The following is a 23,567-nucleotide window of genomic DNA, read 5'->3' on the forward strand; positions in this document are numbered from 1 at the left end:
AAAAATGTGCTTCCAGAAGAATGGTCAAATATTTCCCACAAATACACTCTGAAACCTTGTGGAAAGCCTTCCCAGAGGAGTTGGTGGGCCAACTCCATTTTAAACCCTACGGATTAGGATTGGCATGTCACTAAAGTTCATATGCATGGAAAGGCAGCTCTCCCAAGACTTTTTGGCAATGTAGTGTATTTCAAACTGATCTCACTGGTATAAATATCTATTTTAAGATTTATCACCCAGCCCAGGTCACACAAGAGGGTGGAAAAAATGTGGAGAATAGAAAGTCTGAATGAATTTTCAACTAAAATTCATTGCAAACAGACTTCTAACAATAATGATCCTGAAAACGGGATGATCTCCACATATTTGAGTTTGCAGTGAAAGCGGAGGCCTTGAGTAGGTGTACTGTATACAGTAATAAGACAGAGAATAAACAAGAAGCACCCATAATACACAATGATGATCAATTGGTCTTAGTCTAAGCAACAAGGCTCACAATACAGTCTATAGAATACAACATCCACAACCTTTCAACATGACTTCTGATCACAAAAATCATTTATCCAGTCGAAACCAAATAGTTTAATCTGGCTAATTTAAATCAAGTAAATGTGAGTACAGTTAGGAATAGTAGTAAACAAATACACTACAATAAAAATAAAAATAAAACTGAAGATGCTTACCTTTATTAGAGAAGTACACACGATCGCACCAGCATTCACCATTGGATTGTGTGGTTTATCTTTGGGGGGAAAAGCGATTAGTTACATTTTTTGTTAAAAAACAAATAACGGCAAACTTGAAGAGAAATGCTGAAAGGTTTGCTGACTGCAGAAGAGAGCAGTCATGCTGAAGCTGATGGTTGTAATCCTTACCGTCCTCATCTAGGAAGAGCTTGTTGAAGCGTAAGCCACTGGGCTCTTTCCCAATGAAACGGTGCACATATTCAGTTCCGTGGTCATGCACGGATATAGCGTACTTCAGCGGCTTTACGCACGACTGCAGGCAGAATGGCACTTTAGTGTCACCAACTGTGTGTCTGTGCAAAAGTGTAAACAGAGATCAGATGTCATCCTACTGTCAGGCCCATAGAAGCTAATAAAAGTAAAGAATGAAGAAACCAAAGTTGAACCACACTGTTACTAAACATGATAAGACAAGACTACTTGATAATATTGAGCTTCCGCTGCATGCTAGAAGGTTACACTTTAGTATGTTACCCAGACAAGAACTCTACAGAGATTTATTAGGAAAATATGTGCAATAATCCCATACATGTATTCAGGCTTATCAATGATCATTTACAGTTTTTCTCAGTGGTCAGTTTTTCTCAGGGTACTCTTTAGTAAATTTCTGAAATTCAGAATTTCTGTAAATTTCTAAACCACCTGTTCAATCTTCACCTCATTGTGTCACTTGTGCACATCAAAAAAGCAGTTTCTTATTCCTTTGAACAAGCTGCAAATGCTTTGGTACATCCATGCAAACGATTGTGTGCAACTCTCTGATGTTTCCTACATTTTCAATTGCTTATGTCATGTTGATCAGAATGTATTATTTTGGTCTTTGTTGAATAGTCTCACCCCACACAACATTTTGATGTTTGTTCATGGCATTAACCTTTACATGGAAAATGGCTGAACAAGTTGTCATAATATTTTGTCATAACACATTTTTCTATATTTTTGTATTAGACTTTTTTTTTCTAAATCTGTCCTGAATTGGTAAATTTCTCCCAGGTGAATCTTGACTTTTTGTAATAAAGATATCTGAAAGAAGACTGTCCTATGTTCACATTTCTACTTTTGTTTAGTTTTTCTTTGTGCTATGCAGTGCTGTCTTTTCCTTTCTGTATCACAATGACATGATCTGTCAACAAATTACTATACAAACAGCAAAAAAAATAATAATAATAATAATTGCAATAGTTTACATCAGAACACATCTCCAGAGTGCACTGTTATATTGACAACATGATTTAGTAATCTGACTGTCTTATCCGCACACAATGACACAAGGACTTGTCATTCTGACATGTTCATTGACACGGAAATTTAGTTTTGAGAGATGAATTAAGGATTTTAAGCAAGAGACTGGGTTTTGCAAGTAATCCATGGTGTTTTGCTATTTATGTGTTGTTTTGAGAAATGCACGTACTGTTTTGCAAATTTCAAGTCTGATCTGAGAAATGTACCAAAGCGTCTGAGAAAAACTAATATAAACTTTTTGCAGCAATCAACAAGTTTTATTATACATATTATTTGAAATTAATTTATTTTACACTTGAACTACACAACATATGAGATATAATTCTTTTTTTTGGAATATGTTTGTCCCTGTCAAACTCACTGCTTAACGCTATTTTATTATACAATAAAATTTGTTTTATTATATAATATAACTATGTAATCCAGAACGCTTCTGACCAGAACCAGAAAATCAGAGCACATATAAATCACTAAATGGCCAAGGACCTTAATACATTACAGATATGCTCACTGAATACAAGCCTAATAGATCACTCAGATCTTTATGATAAAAAAAACTAGAAATTCCAAGGGTTCAGTCAAAGCAGGGTGAATCCGCCTTCAGCTACTACGCCCCCTGCTGCTGGAATCAGCTTCCAGAAATGATCAGATGTGTTCCAACATTAGGCACATTCAAATCAAGACTGAAAACACATCTGTTAAGCTGTGCCTTTACTGAATGAGCACTGTGCTATATCCGACAGATCGAACTATTATCTTTCTTTTCTTTTCATTCTTTTATAACCTGTTTTTACACATTTTAATCTGTTCTTAATCATTTTTATTCTTTGTTTTTAATTTCTTATACTTGTCTCTTTTATTTCTGTTTATGTAAAGCACTTTAAATCAATTTATGCAAGTATTCAATGTAATATTTTTCCTTTAATAAACTTGTTTTGATGCTTGAAATAAACTTGTACATCTTATTCAACTACTGAGATGTATTTTATATTCTTTAGTTGTTGTATTTATTAGAATATATATACAATTAACAAAGTAGATAAAATTCTTTGAACAATTTTGTTGTGAATTTGAATCAAATGTATTTGTTGTAAATAAAATTAACCAAATTAATTAAAATGTAATTTGGCATTTTGTGTAGACCTCAATAGAAAGTGAAATAACTGTAGTTTTTTTCCATCAATTTATCAAAAGGTCAATGATCTGGAACAGTTGTGTTGACTAAAAGAGCTAGTTACTGTGTAACAGACCACAGCTATCAGTACACAGGTATGCAGGGTGCCTATGTATCTTTACAACAAATGGCCAAAACATACAGATTGCATCTCAGTGTGTTCTAATGACTGTGGATCAAAGGATGTACCATGACACATGGCCCTACTGTACATTAATGAGTGTGAGTTTATAGTCCTATTATCAATGGTTCCCAAGTAAGGGGATTAACATTAAGCATCTTTTTATCTCAGCCGGATGACTAGTCCAACAGAAACGTGGAGCGTTTATTGAATGATAAGGTTAACTGCCACTTTATCTGATGGTTTTGTGACCAATATATATATATATATATATGAAGTATTTCCGTCATAATGTACATAGAGAACGGTCATTGTTTTAAGTGGTCTGGTTAATAAATACCCAAACTGATAATTAAAGCTTGTTGAAATATAAAAATTGTAACACTCTGATTCTCTGAGCTTTAAAAAAGACAAATGTCCATCAAACTAATCATTAGTGATTAAAAAAGCAGTTCCTATCACTAGATGATGCTAAAAAAAAAGAAGACAACGTGAAAATAAGTGGTTCCTGTAAGTTTTTATAGTTCATACCTTTGTCCATCTACTGTGCAAAGGGAAACAGCCCACAGATCTGGGCTGAACTTGGCAAGTTGGGGAATGTAGTCAGCAACCTGTGTGCAAAGGAAAGCAGTGATCAGAAACAAAAGCTCTAATGAAGTAGAAGAGACATTTTAGATGTTATTAATTCAATTTCTTTCATCTTACCAGCCCGCCAGAAAGATTTCGACCTTTTTCATAAAGTGTATCGATGTGAGAGGCGAAAGACTGGAAATCAGGGATGACAAACTTCTTCCGGAAAGCCTGCGTTAGCAGAACAATGTTGCTCTGGACACACCTGGAAAAACATTTATAGTAGTGTTTATACATACTAGTGTCTTGCTCATTATTTATGGGACAGAGTATACTTATGGGACAAATATAAGTGATAAAAGTTATATATTTGAGACATAATTCCATATAATTTACAACATGAACAATTATCTGCATGAACTGCCTCGATTATGCTGTTCCAGTTCACCAACTTATAACATAAAAAAAATCTACTTTTTTTTGTGAAGAAAAATTATATATTTCTAAGTGTGTAACAGAAGAGTATGCAAGCTTTAGGACGTACAAGTTCCTTATTAACAGAGCGTTCTGTTGCTTAGTTACGCTTAGTTGCTTAGCTTATCTTCAATATTAAATCTCCACCCATATTTGAGATGCAGCAGAACATTAATCTACCATTCCTGGGTCATTCACGTAGAGAAATCTCCTCAGGTTTTAGCATAATTACCCATTCAGTTAATGACCAAACATTTCTTTTTAAAAATTCATATTATTGTTGCAGATAAAATATAATGTGAAAAACATTAAATAAATATTTTCCATTACATTATATGTAAATTATAAATTAAATCATTCAAACATCTTTACCGAACACCTCTCTACTTAAACATCAGTCTCACGCATCAGCTATGTTTGTAGTTTGTTAACCCTTTTACCTGTGTTTATTCTAATCGATTTCACGTCCTATGTGTGGTCTATTGTGGGCAACATTAGCAGTTAGAGCTAAGCCTATTGAAGAAAAGCCTGAAATAATTAACGTAAAAAAGCATAACAGCTAATGCTAATGCTGCCCTTATGACAGCACACAGGGAAGGACACTAAAAGCTGCTATCTTATTGGCTAACATGTTCTTTACGTGACCATGTTAGAGTTATGGGTTTTCCAATCTCTGGTTAGAGTACACACAGAACTACACTTCGAAGTTGTAGACCATCTGGGGAAATACTAATTTCAACATATTATGTTTTGGGTCATACTATTTCTATTATGGATACGATTTAGGATAGATAGTATACACGTTGGGAGTATAACTCAAAATTTTCTTTTTGTTTATTTAAGGGAGACAAGTAATTGAAGTCTACGAGAATTAATGCAACACACATAAATATAGAAACTATTAATGGGATAGTTCACCCCAAAATGAACATTTGCTTTTAATACTCTCAGGCTATTCAAGATGAAGCTGACTTTTTTTTCAATAGGACATTAAAGCAGAATTTTAGCTGATGGTGTGATCTTTGAGAAAATGCAGGTCAGCAGCTCCTGTTACTTTGAAACTCATAACATACAGGCAAAACAACATTTATATCTGATTCCTGATGATATAACAGATCAGTCTGTGCAAAAAAAACAAAACAAAAAACAAAAAAACTGTATTTACTCTTGTGTTTTCCATTTAATTGTGCTTTTGATCTGTGCTTTTGATTTTGATTCTGCTTTTGACAACTTTTGAATTTGAAAAGTTTTTAAAAAAGTTTTTCTTACTACATTTTCTTAAGCTTAGTCCCTGATTTATCAGGGGTCACCACAGTGGAATGAACCGCCAATTACTCTGGCATATGTTTTATGCAGTGGGTGCAGTTCCTGATGCAATCCAGCACTGAGAGTACTTGTGAATCCCCAGTGCTAGGAAATACTGTAGCCATACACTCTCATTCACTCATACACTCCAACAAATTTATTTAATTTACCTATATCAAGACTTGAACCAGTGACCTTCTTGCCGTCTTGCCGCCCATACAAAGTGATTCTGTCTGCATTTTTTGTTTTGTCAGAGTTGATCATGAACATTATAATATAAAAACTGGGCAATGAGCTGTCATTCTGATTTCTATATACAGTTGAAGTCAGAATTATAAGCCTCCCTATAAGTTTATTTTTTTTCCCCAATTTCTGTTTAACGGAGAGAAGATTTTCTCAACACATTTCTAAACATGATAGTTTTAATAACTCATCTCTAATAACGGATTTATTTTATCTTTGCCTTGATGACAGTAAAATATATTTGACTAGATATTTTTCAAGACCCTTCTATACAGCTTAAAGTGACATTTAAAGGCTTAACTAGGTTAATTAGGTTAACTAGGCAGGTTAGGGTAATTAGGCAAATTATTGTATAACGATGGTTTGTTCTGTAGACTATCGAAAAAAATTTTGCATAAAGGGGCTAATAATTTTGACGTTAAAATGGTGTTTAAAAATTTAAAACTGCTTTTATTCTAGCTGAAATAAAACAAAGACTTTCTCCAGAAGAAAAAATATTATCAGACATACTGTGAAAATTTCCTTGCTCTGTTAAACATCCTTTAGAAAATATATAAAAAAATTAAAAAAATAAAAGGGGGGCTAATAATTTCGACTTCAACTGTACATTCTTTTTACAATATATGGTTTCAAATAACTAAAAATGTCAGTGAAGGAAAGTTTGCTAAAATCTGTTACATTTTCAATATAAAAAGCTGTTGGAGCAGAGATCAAGGTCCTATTTTGCACATAGAAAGTATGAAGTGAGTTGAAATTAAAACTTAGTTGACTTGAATTTTATGATTCACCACGGTTTCTAAAATCAATGTACTACTGAAAAAAAAAAAGTCACCTACATCTTGAATGGATGGTCTGAATGCAAGTAAATTAACAGCAATTGTAATTTTTGGGCGAACTGTTCCTATAACATTATAATGTTGAAAAGCAATGAAGCAATCATTCAGACTTCTTTCTCGAGAAGCTACATTCTTTTCCATTTGATCAAAAGTTAGAAAAGCAAAATATACTCCAATGTACACTTCCTAAAGAAAAACAAAAGATGTATTGTAAAACATTAAAACATCTATGACTTGAGAGAGGAAGCATAGTTTAACGGAGCTGAGAGGGAAATACAGCATCCACTGGCATCAAACTCAAAGCTCTTCTTAGATTGTGTCTAAATTATTGATCCAGTTGCTTCTGCAAGGTCTCTGAACAGACAGGCACTCAAAATAGCGGTGCACGGTGATGTTGTTCAGATTTACAGTATGTGAATCTTCAAAAGGTAATCTATTATTTGCTGTCTGTAGGGCAGGAGAAGTTGGAGAGGCCATTTTCACACTGTTTACTCCTATGGTTTAGTCTTTCTGAAATACCTGAGATAAAGTCAGTCATCAAAAAATTTTTAGTTAAAGGAACACTCCACCTTTTGGAAAAACAGATTTATTTACTACTTCTTTAAACTTAACAGTTGAGTTTTACCATTTTTGAATCCATTAGCTTAGCATAAATCATTAAATCGGATTAGACCATTAGCATCTAACTCTAAAAACAACCAAAGAGTTTTGATTATTTTTCTATTTAAAGCTTGACTTCTCTGTAGTAACATTGTGTACTAACACCAAAGGAAAATGAAAAGTTTCTATTTTTTTAGGCTAGAAACTACACTCTCATTCTGGCATGATAATAAAGGAATTTTGCTGCTGTACCATGACTGCAGCAGGCGCAATGATATTACGCAGTAGGGCTGCAAGATATCGGAAAAATCTGATATTGCGATATTTTATTTTTCTGCAATTAAACATTGCGATATGAACACAATTTCACAAGATAGTTTGAATAGCATTATTTGACGAAATACAGATACAGAAATTGAATAATCACAATGCTTTTCTTACTTTGCTTAGCCTTGTTTCTAATCCAAATATCTAAAAATTCTTACATCAAGTCAAAATACAGTTTTGTTTTCTTCAGAAGAAATAAAGCATAATTAAGAGTTTTTCCTTAAAACATGCTAAGTTATCTGCCAGTGGGTTAAGTAAAATATTCTCGTTTTTGCTGTAAAATGTAGATATTTGGACTAGAAATCAGACAAAAATTCGAAATAATTTGCATAAATCGTATAAATTCTGTATAAATACAGTAATTAAATACACTTCTGTGGCTTCTGGTCAAAGATAATTCAGACTCAACATTGCATATCTTGAGATGTAACTATTTCAGATGCACACATTATGACTTCGATGCTGACACTATGTATTGTGCAGCCCTATTACACAGTGACTGAAAACGCCAGAGCTGGAGATCGTCTGAATGGATTCAAAAATGGTAAAACAGTTTTATTCTAGGGAAGCTGTTTTCAAAAGAAAGTGGAATTTTCACATCCACTGAATGTGAAATATTATGACAGTTTTTGTTAATGCATGTTTTCTGAATGCTCAGAAGTCATTTATAGTGTAGGAGTGGGAGAAAAAGACAATTTACACCTATTTCCCTGATGTGGAAAACAGCTGAAATATTCTGTGACAGCAATTAGGTAAGATGGTTTTTCATTCCACATATAACTATGATCTATTAAATTTGATTATATTATTAATGAATTTAAATACATAAAGGAGCAATGTAATATAGTTATTAGTAGGCCCACACGGAATTTTCGGGCGCAGAGTTCTGCAGATTTTTAGCCCATCATTGATTCTGTTTATTTACTTGTGTAAATGTGTGTAAATTTATATTTATTCTGTTTTTCAGTATATATACTTTAAGTATAATTATTGAGTAATTTGAAAATGTTCATATAATTTATTTACAATACAGTTTGTAAAGTAATATTTTCTGTCTTTTAGTAGATATATTATTTAGAAGAATTGCTTTGTTTACCAAATAAAGTGGAGCTAATTGGATTTGCATTAGAAGTTAAAAGGGTATGACGTTTTAGTTCATATATTAAAGTTTTAGTTATGATCCTCCCAAAATCATTCCGCATAAATCCACAGATTTTTAACAAAATTCTGCTCAGAAATAGCAAAAAATGTCCGCAGATTCCGTCTGGCTCTAGTTATTAGATTTTTTGTTAAGTCATGTAAAATTGTAGATTAGTTTGTACTAATGGTTTAGAGGTTATTGTTAAGCTTTTTCCCAACTAATGCTTCTGCTACTCTCAACTCAAGCTACTGTCAAATTTTCAATAGACTAAAAACTACAATATGATTATTGCTACATATTCAGAGCTACCAAATAAGGTGTTGCATCCGCAAAACTTAATGACACCAATGCCTGCACTCTCAAATGTCAGTCTGAAGCCCTGCTCTTAAACACATGGGATGAAAATGATTTTTCATGCTCACAGTGTATGCAATATTCCAAATTTCATACAAATTAAATAAGCAATTTTGGATAGAAACAGATCTACTGCAAAATACATACTGTGTATTACTGTGAATAATTCGCATGATCTGGAATTTCAACAATTTCATCACCATAAGCTCTTGAAAAACAGTTAAATGAAGAAGTAACACAAAAGTAGTTCTAGTATTCAGTTCCAAGCGTGGCCTCTCTCTGTCTCTTTATGGCCCTGTCTATCCTGCAAGGTCACTCACTGCCATAATCCATCAAGCCTCTACAAGCTGACAGACAGCACTGCATCCATCTCTTCAGTCTGTAATGAAGCTGTCAGTGTCAGCCAGAGCGAACAGCAGCATCAGCACAGATCAGCTGTAAAACAGACATCTCTCTCTGACTGGGTAAAAGAGGGAGCTGATATAGATCACATCTAAAACCTCATTCACACTAGCAGCGATTATGTAGCTGGCTCTAACTCTGGGCGGATATTGAAGTCGCTAGTGGGCGTTCCCACCAAGAGGTTGCTCAGGTAACATTTATAATGATTCATAAACAGCGAATGAATTTTCTTGCAGCTGAAAATAAACATTGTGGAGGTAAAGCACTAAATATAATATTAAAATAAAATTAAGAATTTTTAGAGCAACAAATTAGTCTACTGGAATGATTTCCGAAAGAAAATATGTGACACTAAAGACATCATGGGAATAAATTAGACTTTAGAATATATATATACACTGCCTGACAAAAGTCTTGTGGCCTATCCAAGTCTTAGGAATAACAAATAATAACTTGACTTCTAGTTGATCATTTGGTATCAGAAGTGGCCTTTATGAAAGGCAAAGATTCACTTTGCTTAGACAAAAGTCCTGTCAATTAACAGACATGATGTACAGTATAGAATATAAAGTCATGGTGCACCTTCTTTGTTTTCAGGGACTTTGATGTGGAGGCTGAAGTATGAGAAGGAGTGCTATCCTGTTGAAGAATTTGCCCTCTCCTGTGGTTTGTAATGTAATGGGCAGCACAAATGTCTTGATACCTCAGGCTGTTGATGTTGCCGTCCATTCTGCAGAATTCTCCTACACCCCCATAATGAATGTAACCCCAATCCATGATGTTTCCTTCACCAAACTTGACAGATTTTTGTGAGAATCTTGGGTTCATGCAGGTTCCAATAGGTCTTCTGCAGTATTTATGAGGATTGGGATGCAGTTCAACAGATGATTCATTAGAAAAATCTACCTTTTGACACTTTTCTAAAGGATCGACTAGAAGTTATTATTTGTTGCTCTTAGAACTGGAATCAACGACAAGACTTTTGTCAGGTAGTGTGTATATATTTTAAAAACTGTGCTTTTAAAATTTGATTACTAACTTATTATTATAATTAATAGTTTAGTGTTTGTGTGTGTGTGTGTGTGTGTGTGTGTGTGAGGGGTGGGGGGGGTGGGGGGGGTTATATATTAAATTTTATATATTATAATTTATGTTCTTGCATTTTTGATCATATAAATAAAGAATTACACATTTTTCTACCAACCACACCAGGCTTAAAAACAGCTCCAACAATTTCTAGTCTTATCCTACAACCAGGCAAATGCCCTTAATATGCTTTAGCGTAGTGTTTCTCAACCACATTTTTGGAGGACCACCAGCTCTGCACATATTCCATGTCTCCTTAACCAAACACACCTGATTCAGATCACCAGCTAATTAGCAGAGACTGAAAGACCTGTAATGGGTGGGACAGACAAAGGAGACATCCAAAACATGCAGTGTTGTTTTTCCTCCTGGAACATGGCTGAGAAACGCTGCTTTAGTGCATTAAAAACAGTGAAAAATCCTCTTACTTTTTGAACAGGTGTCTGTCCAGCATTACTCCATCTGATGTAGATTTGAGGGTGACTTTCAACATGTCCATACATTCTTTGAGCCGTGGATCTCCAGTGCGAAGTCCAGTGGCCTTCAGTGCCTGAATGCAAACACACACAAACAACAAAAACTTCCATTAGCACAAATAAGTGTCAACAGCTCAATTTTCGACAGCATTACTCATTACCATCATCAATCACAACACTCTTATCAGGGGGTTTTCACTTCTTGTCGGTCAGGTTTGATAAGATAAGTAACAAAACATGGCTCTGTGTCCCATTTACGAATGATGATAACAGTGAAAACACAGCAGCAATTGTACACGCTGTGCCTCATCACAGCCCTTCCTCACACTATCACCACGAACAGATGACCTACTAAAAGAGGATGTAAACAAAACATACTACAGCCTATTCACCTTTTCACTGGCCCCATGATGCTTTGCATTAATGATGGGAGGATTTTCAGTTAAACTGTAAACATTCAGTGAAGTGTTTTAAAAACGGTGCACAATCAGGTGACATTATTCGCTTCATGGTTCATCTGTTGAATATTTACTTTCATCAGACCATGAACAACACCAAAAACTCTGGACTCTGGAGTGGATCGATTGTAGTGAGAGAGTAATACGATCCAACGAACTAACGAACCAGGCTTTATCACAGTCTATTATGGTTGTGAAATAGCCATATATTCGGCTGTATGAAGAGAGAATTATGAGTAAGGCGGGATTTCATTCCTACCGGTAAATGTTACCAAGAGATATTTATGCGTAATGATAATTGATTGAAGTTACGATCTGAGATTTTTTCCATATTTTAATCCTATAATATTTTGTATTAGGCCTATTGTTTTGTTCATTTCTACACTGACACCTCGACAGAAAGATCAACATTGATCTGCTTCATGATCTGACTGCAGTCTTGCTTCTTCTGTTTTTTTCTCTATATAATTTAAGCCTATAATGCATAATTCTAGCCAATGTTTTTTAAATAGACCGATTGATTTAACTGAAATGAGGCTATGGATGAGAAAGTCTTTGGGCGCACTCACATTAGGTACAGTTGCCTTAAACCGTGCCAAAGCGGGATTGTCCCCCATCCCCTCTCCCCCTCGGCCTGTACTCACATTGCATTTTTTCTTTAGTTATATCATTTTGTATTATTTTTAGTCGTTTGGGATGCAGTGACACGCAGTCAAATACTGTGCCAAACAGATCCACCACTTTTGACGCCCATAAAAGTCTGCATGCTGCAGGTATTAGGTTTCCTGAAGGTGCAGCTGGGGTTTGCGTTTTCAATAAACTATGACAGTTTGCATTCATTAAAAATGATTGACAAAAGAATGATTAATAATTTCATATGAAACAGTCCCTGAAAAGTGATGTTGCGTCTTCAGTTTCGGGCTCAGACGCGCTTTGCACTCACACTACAAGCGTACCGTGCCAAAGCCCAAGTGAACTGCGCTCTGGCACACCTCTTCCAACCGATTCAGAGCAGTCACACTTCTCAAACGAATCGGAAAACGCACCTGGGCACAGTTTGGATAGCACAAGGTGAGTGCACCCCTGCATTTTTATCATTTATATTTGATGACGATATCTGTGGGTGTCCAAAAATGCACCTTTTCGCTTATAATGTCTCATTGCTTATCGTCATAAATTAAAATAAAGACACATTACAGCTGAGCAGAATCCGTGGGACTCTGAAAAATAAACCCTAAAACTCTGTGAGGGGTGAGTTTACTAGCACATGACTTGATTTAACTATTTTGATCCGTTTATAAACTTCCTGTGTGAAAGCGAACCACACCAAGAAAAAAAATAAACATTGTACCAATTTGAAGTCCTTTTTCGGAACAAAACAATCAATCTACAGGTGTGAAAGCACCCTTAGTGGGTGCTTTCACACCTGTAGTACCTTTTCTTTGGTATAGCTTTTTTCAGCTGATTTTGTTCCGTTTTAATAAACCAACTGCTCTAAACCGCACCAGTTTAAACTAACCAAAATCCAGTCAAGTGAAAACATCCACATCAGTCTTTGGCTAGAAAAATGGTGCATTTTGATTGGTCATATTCATCGCGTGGGGAACTTATGTGCACAACATAGAGGTAAACAAAGAGCGGAGGAAAATTCAGCAGGTAGTATGAAGCAATTGAACATATATCTGTGAGGCTACAGACCTCCTCACAACTCCACGTTTGTCTGTGACCTGCAAAGTACTTTTTGCCTTTGGGTCGGTTCAAAATCGGTTCACGTTTTCACCACAAACTAATCGCTCCAGGGTTTGTTTAAAAGTGTACTGAGACCACCTTTTCCAGGAGGTCAAATGTACACTTGTTTGGTCCACTTTTGGTGTGCACCAGTGTACGATTGCCGCTCTCACACCTGCCCAAATGAACCACACCAAAAAGGCCAACAAACTCTGGTACGATTTAATTCAACTAAATGAGGCACCCATATTAATCTCACATAAAATACCAAGTGTGAAATCATTTTCATGACGGATAAAAACAAAGTGCAGTTTCCAACATTTGAGGTATATGTTGGAAATTGTACTTTTTTTATTCATCATGAAAATTATTTTCACTGGATTTACTGATTATTTGTAGCACAACATAACATATACTGCAACATAAAAACATAAAAAATTGCAAAGATAAAATAAATCAGTTATTAGACATGAGTTATTAGACTATTATGTTTAGAAATGTGTTGAAAAAATCTTCTCTCCATTAAACATAAATTGGGGGAAAATAAACAGGGGGGCTAATAATTCAGGGGGTTTAATAATTCAGACTTCAACTGTATGTTAAACGGTAGTTATGTGTGGGGGGAAAAGGAATAATATTTGCAATATAATATAATATCTCACTCACTGTAATGAATTTATGAGCTGGGATCCTCTCCTGGCCTTCAGCAATACTGTAAAACAGCAGGTCCTCCAAGCTGGGCAAAATGCCAGCCTTCCTTCTCCTGAAACCAGAGAGAAAAGTGCAATGACATTGAGAGATCTGACCTAAATCAACGGCGTCTACTGTGATTGTAGACTATGTCACAATGTATATTCATGAGATATAATATATTAAGCCTCAGGTGTATTTTAATTTAGAGTGCTCAAATACACTCTGAACTGCTTGAAGAGTTTAGTTAGCTGGCGTAAATTCAGAGAAATCGCATAATAAATTTTAACAGAGCCATGCAAGTAAGATTAGAATAACAAAGAAATCAAGTCAGTGAAGATTTAAAGAGTGCATGAATTAAACAGCAAAGAAAGTTTTTTGTTATTTATCTTTAGGAAATTACTGAAAGAAATGATATCATGTTACCATAATGATATAATGTGGCAATAAGATCATAACTGTACTGCGCATTTACACCATGGCCATATTCATCTATACGTTAACACACGAAAACAACATTAACATTATACTAGACACTGTAAAAAGCCCATTCCAAGCCACTAGACATTTGCGACAGGGTATTTGAGTGTCATAGAGTGTCAGAATGTTGTGGGACTACTATACAGGAGTTATTATGGATTATATATCGCTAATTTTAGCGGTTTTTATTTTAGCAGTTTTTTTTTTTAAGCATGACGGTAAAACACAAACGCTGTAATGAATGTGATAAAACATATGCTTGTTCGTTGTAAAAAATTTAATAATGACAAAAAAATACTAATTTGTGCATCTCCTGACTTCCATGTACAGACTTGCTGCCGCTGAACATGGTGTATTCTGGGAAATTATCTATTATATATTATTATTAGTATCATAATTATCAATGATCCAATGACTGTGGATCACTAATGAACTACTAATCGGCAGTCACAAGGACTACATATACTGTCACCACTCACACACACACCGCATCCTGTTAGTCCATAATTACACACACACAGCTGCGGGGTTCATCCCCATTGATGACTAGGACTATATACAGTTGAAGTCAGAATTATTAGCCCCTTTGAATTATTATCCCCCCTGTTTATTTTTTCCCCAATTTCTGTTTAACGGAGAGAAGATTTTTTTTAACAGATTTGTAAACATATTAGTTTTAATAACTGATTTATTTATTTTATCTTTGTCATGATGACAGTAAATAATATTTGACTAGATATTTTTCAAGACACTTCTATACAGCTTAAAGTGACATTTAAAGGTGTAACTAGGTAAATTAGGTTAACTAGGCAGGTTAGGGTAATTAGTTAAGTTATTGTATAACGATGGTTTGTTCTGTAGACTATTGAAAAAAAATATAGCTTAAAGGGGCTAATAATTTTGACCTTAAAATGGTTTTTAAAAAATGTATTTATTCTAGCCAAAATAAAACAAAAAATATTTTCTCAAGAAGAAAGAAATATTATCAGACATACTGTGAAAATTTTCTTGCTCTGTTAAACATCATTTGGGAAATATTTAAAATAGAAAAAAAAATTCAAAGAGGGGTTAATAATTCTGACTTCAACTGTATATTCGCTTGTTTCCCCTCTCTTTGTCGGTTGTGTTTTCTTTACTCCCATAATGGCTGTGTGTTCTCTTAATTGTTTTCTTATTGTCTTCCTCCTTCACACTACATGTCGGCTCGTAACAATTATTATTATTATTATTATTAATAATAATAATAATAATGGTTTCTTTAATCAATACAATCTAATTATTATTTTGTGAATTATTATTTTTTAACATTTTTATTTCTTTTTTTTATAATTTATGTAAAAAATACAAGGTCTGTTTATTGCTTTTTTAAAACTTGATGTCAACATACAGTGTGTTAACCATCTACAAAAGGTCATGTTACAGTCTTCTGCAATGCAAACATGCATTATGATTGCGCAATACTAGAGTCAAGATTCAATCTTGCCAAAGTCTATTAAGAGCTGACCAAAGTTAGCCGTTGCATTATCACATTTAGATGGCTTTGAGTCTAATGGAGCTCTGCGTAAGCAGCTGTGGCACTGAGCCAAAAATACCATTCACAACAGAGCCTGGGCAACAATACTGTATTTCCTGACATCCTATCAAACCATCACCACTCTCAAACATTTCCAGAACTACTACTTTTTACAGCTCGCCATTCATTTTCATACAGGTTATGTGATTTGATTAGATCTAATCTGAAGGACGGCGTGGGAATGATATTTTTACATGTTATATATATATATACACTGTACATATAAATTAAGATGAGTATTTGATTATTTGGGATCATCGTTTTAATCATTTGGGTTTGTTTGTTAGGATTGTGAAACAGAAAGGGAAGTTGTTGGGAAAGGATTGATAATGTGAAAGTGACAATTGAAAACAATATATATACTTACAGACAAACAAACAGCAGGCAGAGCAATGAGGGAGAGAAAAACATGCAGAATGAATGAGAAACATACAACAAACACATCAACCAAACTGTTCATAAAAACTGATGAAGTACAAATCAAACATACATGATGTAGCATGTATTAAATTCAACTCATGCTTGTTTGCATCAATTTTAAAAGAGAAGTTGATATTTTATTCATTTTATTTATCACTAAATGCGACATTTCTAATGTTATATTTATATTTTTAAATATATTGTGAAAAATAGTCATTAGAATTTTTTATAATATTAATAACTATATATTTTGACCAAGTATTAATTATATATATATATATATATATATATATATATATATATATATATATATATATATATATATATATATATATATATATATATATATATATATATATATATATATATATATATATATATATATAATTATGATTTTTTTAATACAACATTACAATATTTGACCCCAAAACTTTTGAACAATAGTGCAATTCTGTTTTTGGCTTTATCACAAAACTAAGGAATGTTAAAAATTGCTTTAACACTGATTAAATCAGAGAATTATTATGTATTTTACAGGTATTTGGTGTTAATATGCTGACACCATTTTCTGTAATAAACACTTTCCCAAAAAATGCATCTAAATATTCATGTAAGAGAGCCATAAGTGAAAACGTAAAAAAAACTAAATTAAATTTAAATAAAAAAAAATCGTAATAAGCCGATTCTGCATTTAAATGAATTAGAAACTAAATCATTTAGAAGAATGACAGAAGCATGTCCGACATGTACGTATGCTGCTAAATTCACTTAATTTCAACAAAGATGGAAAAAAACATATGTATTTTAAAAGCAGACAGGGTGACAATTATGTGATGCGTGGACACTGACTACAGCAGAACTATATTTCACCATTACAGCAAGATAGGTGGAAGCTTGTAGCTTATGTTCTGCAAAGCAGACCGTGAATGAAAGTAAACTACTGTTGCAAATGATCAAATCTTTGTGAACCACTACGTTTTAAAGCAACTTCTCTGTAGTGGCTCTGAACTAAAAGCAATTCCAGATTCAATTCCAAATATCCTTCTTATAAACATTTTGGCTTTGAAGAGACAAACAAAAAAATGAAATTGCTCTTTTTTGTAATACGAACTAATAGTTTTTTTACTGCTCTTTGTAAGCCATTTCAATCAAAGCTCGTTCATCCTGAATATAACTTATAAAGTAAATAATTTTTAAGACTGCAGCACTGTCATACATAGACTCCAATCATAAACAAAAGCACAGAAAACAAGGGAACAATGTAGGTCAAGAATTGTTTTTAAATTAAATCGTGACTCCCAATCAGAATCGGATTGTGAAGTCCCTAAAGATTCCCACCTCTAGTCATTAAGTTAAAAAAATCCTTTAACTAAGGACAGAAATTCTATTTGAAATAAGGTCACTCGAAGCGTAGTCAACAACCTGGGATATGTGATACCAAATCAATTGTGTGCTTCTCAGAATTGCTTATCAGCTTGTGCTAGAAAGAGCAAGCCTGTGCTTATGTCTATCAAAAGCAAAAGACCTGCAAATAGAAATGAGTGTTTCTCATCTGCGCTGGACCTTTGGGATCTAATTAACACCAGAGGTCTTCAGCGTTATAAAATCACACGTCTCACTGACACTGGCCCGTTTTCCTCTTCGTCTCTGTGATATTTGTGCGACCATACAGATTCCAGGGATTCTCAGAGAGCCTGATAGCTCATCGCCCTCCTGCAGACTTAATAAAACAAACATTACGCGCTTATTCACACAGCACTGGCGGTTCACAGAAGAGAAGCCAAGCAGGAATCCAAAAACCAGACTGTGCAGACCATGACCTCACAGCAGGGATTGTGGCGTTATTCTAAAGCAGCACAAATATATATAAAAAAAACATTTAATAAAAAATAAAATAAATTAATAAAAAAAAAATTATTTTCTACATGGATATAAAAACCTTTGCCTTCATGCCTTCTTGATGTCGGGGGGCTTTTTTTAGTTTATTCATAGCAATTTGCATATTGTATTTTAATATTATTAGTAGTAGTATTATTTATTATATGTATATTTATATCTGATTTAATAAATACAAGTTTAGATTTGTCCACCTGTCGGGTTTTGTAGACATATGCATCACCATATGGGGCATAGGACGCGTGTTTGGTTATAACTCTTCTTATTAACCACACTTCATTATTATTGTTAATTTATTAATTTGCTGAAAATTAGAACTGAATTTTTAAATAGTTTTGAAACAAACCTTTGTCCTTAAACAAAATTAAATATGTAGGCTGATGGATGTCTTCAGTGGAGTGTGTACAAAACCATATCTTCATCCACGAAAGTAAAGGAGTAAAGTAAAGCGTAAAAGTAAAGTAAAGAGAAAGTAAAGAGGCTGAACGGAGGAGGCTTGTTCTTTATCCTCGCTGTAGATGGTCTGTTAAACTGTTTTCTTGCTACTGAAGCAGTTAGTTCCACCATGTAAATAGCAAATGCGCCATGAAAAAAAGTAGAGCCCTTTAAATTAAAAATGTAATTAATAAATTAATTACGGTATTATTAATCATTTTCAAATAAGACTATAAAATTCTGAACACAGCCAAATATATGTGGGTGGAACCAATAAATCAGTAACCGATAATTACCATTATGTTTGACTAATACATTAATAATCAATTGTTTACTGGCAAGAGGGTGTGACCAAGACTGAAACAAAAAGTAGAGCATAAAAACACACCCAGTGAATTATTTAATCCAGGACGATGACATAGTTTGCAGCAAATTATTTAAAACATTCAAAGGCCTCAATACTTTATATTTTGTTCATATTTCATAAACAAAGCACACAAGATGATGCAATGATACAGAGCAAACACAAAGGTCATGTTGCCCTAGTTTACAACAATACAATAAAGGGTGTATACTGACAAAAAAAAATACATATCTCTATTTTATGAGCGAATGTCACAAATAATGATAATTCATCCATAATTTGCAAGGTGTGGTTACTGAGCTGGTTTCAGGCTGGTTTAGGCCTGTCATGGATACAGTAAATCAATATGACAGTAAAATGATTCATTCAAAACAATCATTGATTAATCAACACACATACTGTACAAACACAAACATGTTTGATGCCCTTCCAGCTGCAACCCAGTACTGGGAAACACCCACACACTCTCACATGCACACTCATAAACTATGGCCAATTTAGCTTATTCAATTCACCTATAGTGCATGTCTTGGACCAGGAGGAAACCCACGCGAACATGGGGAGAACATGCAAATTCTACACAGAAATGCCAACTGACACAGCGACCTTATTGCTGTGAGGCGACAATGCTAACCACTGAGCCATCGTGTCCCAATAGAAACACAAACACTGGCTCAAAAGATTAATTCAGGAATTATATATACACCAGTGTTCAGTGTTCCAGTGAAGCGAAAATGCTAATAATTTGTTATTAAATTGTTGCATAAAATCATTCACTTGCATAAAAGTTGCATAAAATCAAATGCATTCAGGGCACATGTGCTGATATTGTGATATTACTTCACTACAGTACATTATGTTTTATAAACCTACAAAAACAAGTCATACAGGGGTATTTTTGCTTTCATCATAACTTGAATTAGCTGTGTTAATGTATGAGTGTCATTTTCAACACAGGCTCATTCTGAAAACGTACCAGTAGGCTTGGGCGGTAATATGGTAATATGGTATACTGCGGGATCTAAAAATAGCAACGTATCAGTTTCATATCAGTTTTATACTGCCATTAAAAACAATACACTTATATAGGAGACAAGTATTAAATATTAAATGTTATTTATTTAATGCCTAAAAATGCGTGCGGAGGAGAGAGAGAGAGGTGAGGAAAGATGGCGACAACACAACCTCTGCAGTTTGGCAGTATTTCGGGTTTCGACCAAACGAGAAGGGAGACGTGGTATATACGAACTAGAAGTCTGCATTCCCGCTGCTGTACTGCGGGAGCCGCGGGACCCGACCAGATTTCTTGCGGTGCGGGAATAAATTTCCAAATAAAGTGCGGGAGCGGTCGGTAACTCTGGTGTAATTTAAATGGAAGCGGGGTTACTATTGCTCCCGAGGGAGCGAGCACGCGCACATCTGCCTGGATGCTGTTATGTGTGTGTGTATGCAGATGAATGAGACAGAGCGTGATGCTGTGTATTGCTTATTTGGTGCTGTCTATGTGTGTGTGTATGTGTGTGAATGAGAGAGAGAGCATGATGCTGTGCATCGCTGGCTTGGTGTTGTCTATGTGTGTGTGTGTGTGTGTGTGTGTGTGTGTGAATGAGTGAGAGCGTGGTGCTGTGTGCAAACAGGTGACCGTGAACCTAAGGTTGCTAACACGGTATTCAGTTTCTGTATGGTTTAGGCACAAGCCAACAGTTTGGTGACGGTGTCTGAGCCTTACATCATAATTTTTTTTTATGCACGGTAATACCTTATACCGAGGTAAAATAGGGAGGAGGTTTCAGTATCAAAATTTGGAAACCGGTCAAGCCTACGTACCACTATATATGTCTGTGGAGATCGTCGTCTGGTGAAGAACGGTTCCAGAAAGCGGGTAAGACAAAAACAGAAGCCAAAAAATAAAAAAAAGGAGTAAATAACAGAGTGAGAATGTGGTAAAACAAATGGCTTTTTTTTCTGGATTGCTTTTTTAAAATTTGTTGCTTGGGTTTGGGGAAGTGGGCGAGCGGGTCAATTTGTGCTTTTAAAATACTATTGGTTGGGTTTAGGGAAGGAGGAGGGTGGGTCAGTCGTTTGGTCAGTCATTCAGTCAGTCAAACAGTCAGTCGACACCGGCCTCTGGTCGATTTACGTGAGAACAGCCGGCATGAATGGCACTCGCGATAGAAATTTGAGATCTCAAAAACAAAAACTCCAAAAAAAACAGCACTTGGGATGTATTTGGTGCACTCCAGAAATGTATATAGAGGTGTGAACCTACACTGGTCTCACGGTTCGTTTACGATTATCATGCCATCGATTTGGTTCAATTCGATATCTCGGTGCATCACGGTGCACCGAAAAAACAATTAATTTTGACACCCCTCGTATATAGAGATACATTTTCGGAATGAGTCTGGGTTGGTCATTTTAACTGCATTCTAGTAGGTTTCATCATGTGGTCAGTGCTTTTGGACTGTCAAGATGTGTGTTTTATTCGCAAAACTGATGACAATGTCAGCTTATTGATTGTTAAAATAAAATAAAAATATGATATACAGTAGAAGACAAAATGATCATCATTCCTCTGAAATTGTATTTCTTTTTCAAATATTTCCTAGGTGATGAGAGGAAAAAAATGCAACATTTTTAAACATAATAGTTTTAATTAACTAATTTATAATAAAAAATTTTTTGTCTTTGCCATGATGACAATACATAATATTTTACGAGTTATTTTGTAAGATACTAGTATTCATCTTTAAGTGACATTTAAATGCTTAACTAGATTAATTAGGTTAACTAGGCAAGTTAAGTTAATTCGGCAAGTCATTTGTCAACAGTAGTTTGTTCTGTAGCCAATCTGAAAAAAAAAATCTAAAATATTGACCTTTAAATTACTTAATTATTATTTTTTCCCAGCCAAACTAAAAGAAATAAGACTTTCTCCAGAGGAAAAACATAACAGGAATAACTGTGAAAAATTGCTTTGCTCTTTTCAACATGACTTGTATTTGGGAAATTTCACAGGAGGGCTAATACTTTTATTTTGTCTTCAAATGTATATAATCATAGACAATAAATATTGCATGCTCTTACAATACAACACCTTCGCCTTTTGGTGGTTTTCTTCAGGTCAAGTGAGTGCACCACACAGCACTAAGTTTAACAGTTGTTTATTAGGCTTAAGGCTTGATCCTCATTAAAGGAGACTGTGACCCTCAGAGTTTGTTAAACGTCCCGGTGGAATTAACGGAAACTGGACGCTATTTATGACTTGTGTTCTTCCTGCCTATGAACTTCCATCCACAATCCTGATCCTCAATCCAAAGAACAGGAGATCCTGATTTCAGTGTGTAATAAAGTATACACGAGAGAGTAAACTAATAATAAATTTTCCTGACAAAAATGGCCCTTTATCTGAATGAGCAACATACTACTGGCAGTAAAACAATCCTCAATAGAGCCATCAGATGCCCAGCCAACTGCTGTACGTAAGGGAAGTTGAACAATACCAATATCCATGATGAATTTCTTCTTCTACAGACCTCAGGAAACACGACAAGTTTTATTTCAGAACTGCAAACTTAATCATAATTTTGTTACAAAGCAACATCTTTACAAGTTTAAAAACAGTTTTTCCTTACATAGATGAAGTACTACCAATTAGGGTCGTCAAAGGTAGAGTTCGGTACCTATCGGTAATGACATTTAAAAACACCGTTCTTAAACACTGCTGACTGGCCATCGCTGATTGGCTCTGAAGTTCATCGGTTCAATGCTGTTCACCAAGTGCAAACACAGATACACGGACACTAGAGCATTTCAAAGTCACATCGATCAGCTGGTCTGTCTTTGAGCTGACACATGAGTGATCCGCTGATGGATCGTCCATGTATCTGTGCTTGCACTTGGTGAACAGCGATGAAGAGTGGTGAACTGATGACCTTCATGGCCAATCACAGTCACTTCTATTGAGCACGTGAACACAATGGCCACATGCTCAAATGGACATTTTTAAAATTTCACTACCGATTGGTACCGAACTTGATATTTTTGACAACCCTACGCACGTCACGATTTTGCCAAGTCCGATGTGATCCTGGATTAACATCTATATTGATTCTGGATCATCATTTTTGTTCAAAAATGTAATCCATACCTATTCCATACCCCTAAACTCAACCATAACTGTAAGTTATTCCCAAAATCAGAGGGGAATAATAGTTGGATAACAATCATGTAGATTAGATTGTTATCCTAACTGTAAGCCTAAACTTAACATAAACTGTAAAAGCATCCCTTAATTCTGATTGGAGTGTTGTTCCAGAATTAACATAGATGTTAATCCTGGAACATGTCCTACTTGGTGAAATCAGGTTGGCTTAACCCTACTACCAATAAAGCTGCTGTGTAAATTATGTTCAACTGGCAGTGA

The 23,567-nt window shown here is 34.8% G+C and overlaps 1 protein-coding gene across 4 annotated transcripts in view; it reads right to left on the reverse strand.

The window, feature by feature from the left end:
- glsb (glutaminase b) overlaps nt 1-23,567 on the reverse strand; it is an 86,035-nt gene that overhangs the window by 43,685 nt on the left and 18,783 nt on the right. For 3 of the 4 annotated variants that reach the window (XM_056465759.1, XM_056465762.1, XM_056465761.1), the window contains exons 2-7: nt 13,950-14,046; nt 11,050-11,171; nt 3,989-4,118; nt 3,815-3,894; nt 876-1,039; nt 684-742 (exon numbers count right to left, since the gene is read on the reverse strand). In XM_056465759.1, coding sequence (XP_056321734.1) covers nt 684-742; nt 876-1,039; nt 3,815-3,894; nt 3,989-4,118; nt 11,050-11,171; nt 13,950-14,046 — 652 coding nt within the window. The remainder of the gene's footprint in view (nt 1-683; nt 743-875; nt 1,040-3,814; nt 3,895-3,988; nt 4,119-11,049; nt 11,172-13,949; nt 14,047-23,567) is intronic. The other variant, XM_056465760.1, reaches the window with a different exon arrangement.

The sequence above is a fragment of the Danio aesculapii genome, chromosome 9 (assembly GCF_903798145.1).
Source record: "Danio aesculapii chromosome 9, fDanAes4.1, whole genome shotgun sequence".
NCBI classification, from domain to species: Eukaryota; Metazoa; Chordata; class Actinopteri; order Cypriniformes; family Danionidae; genus Danio; species Danio aesculapii.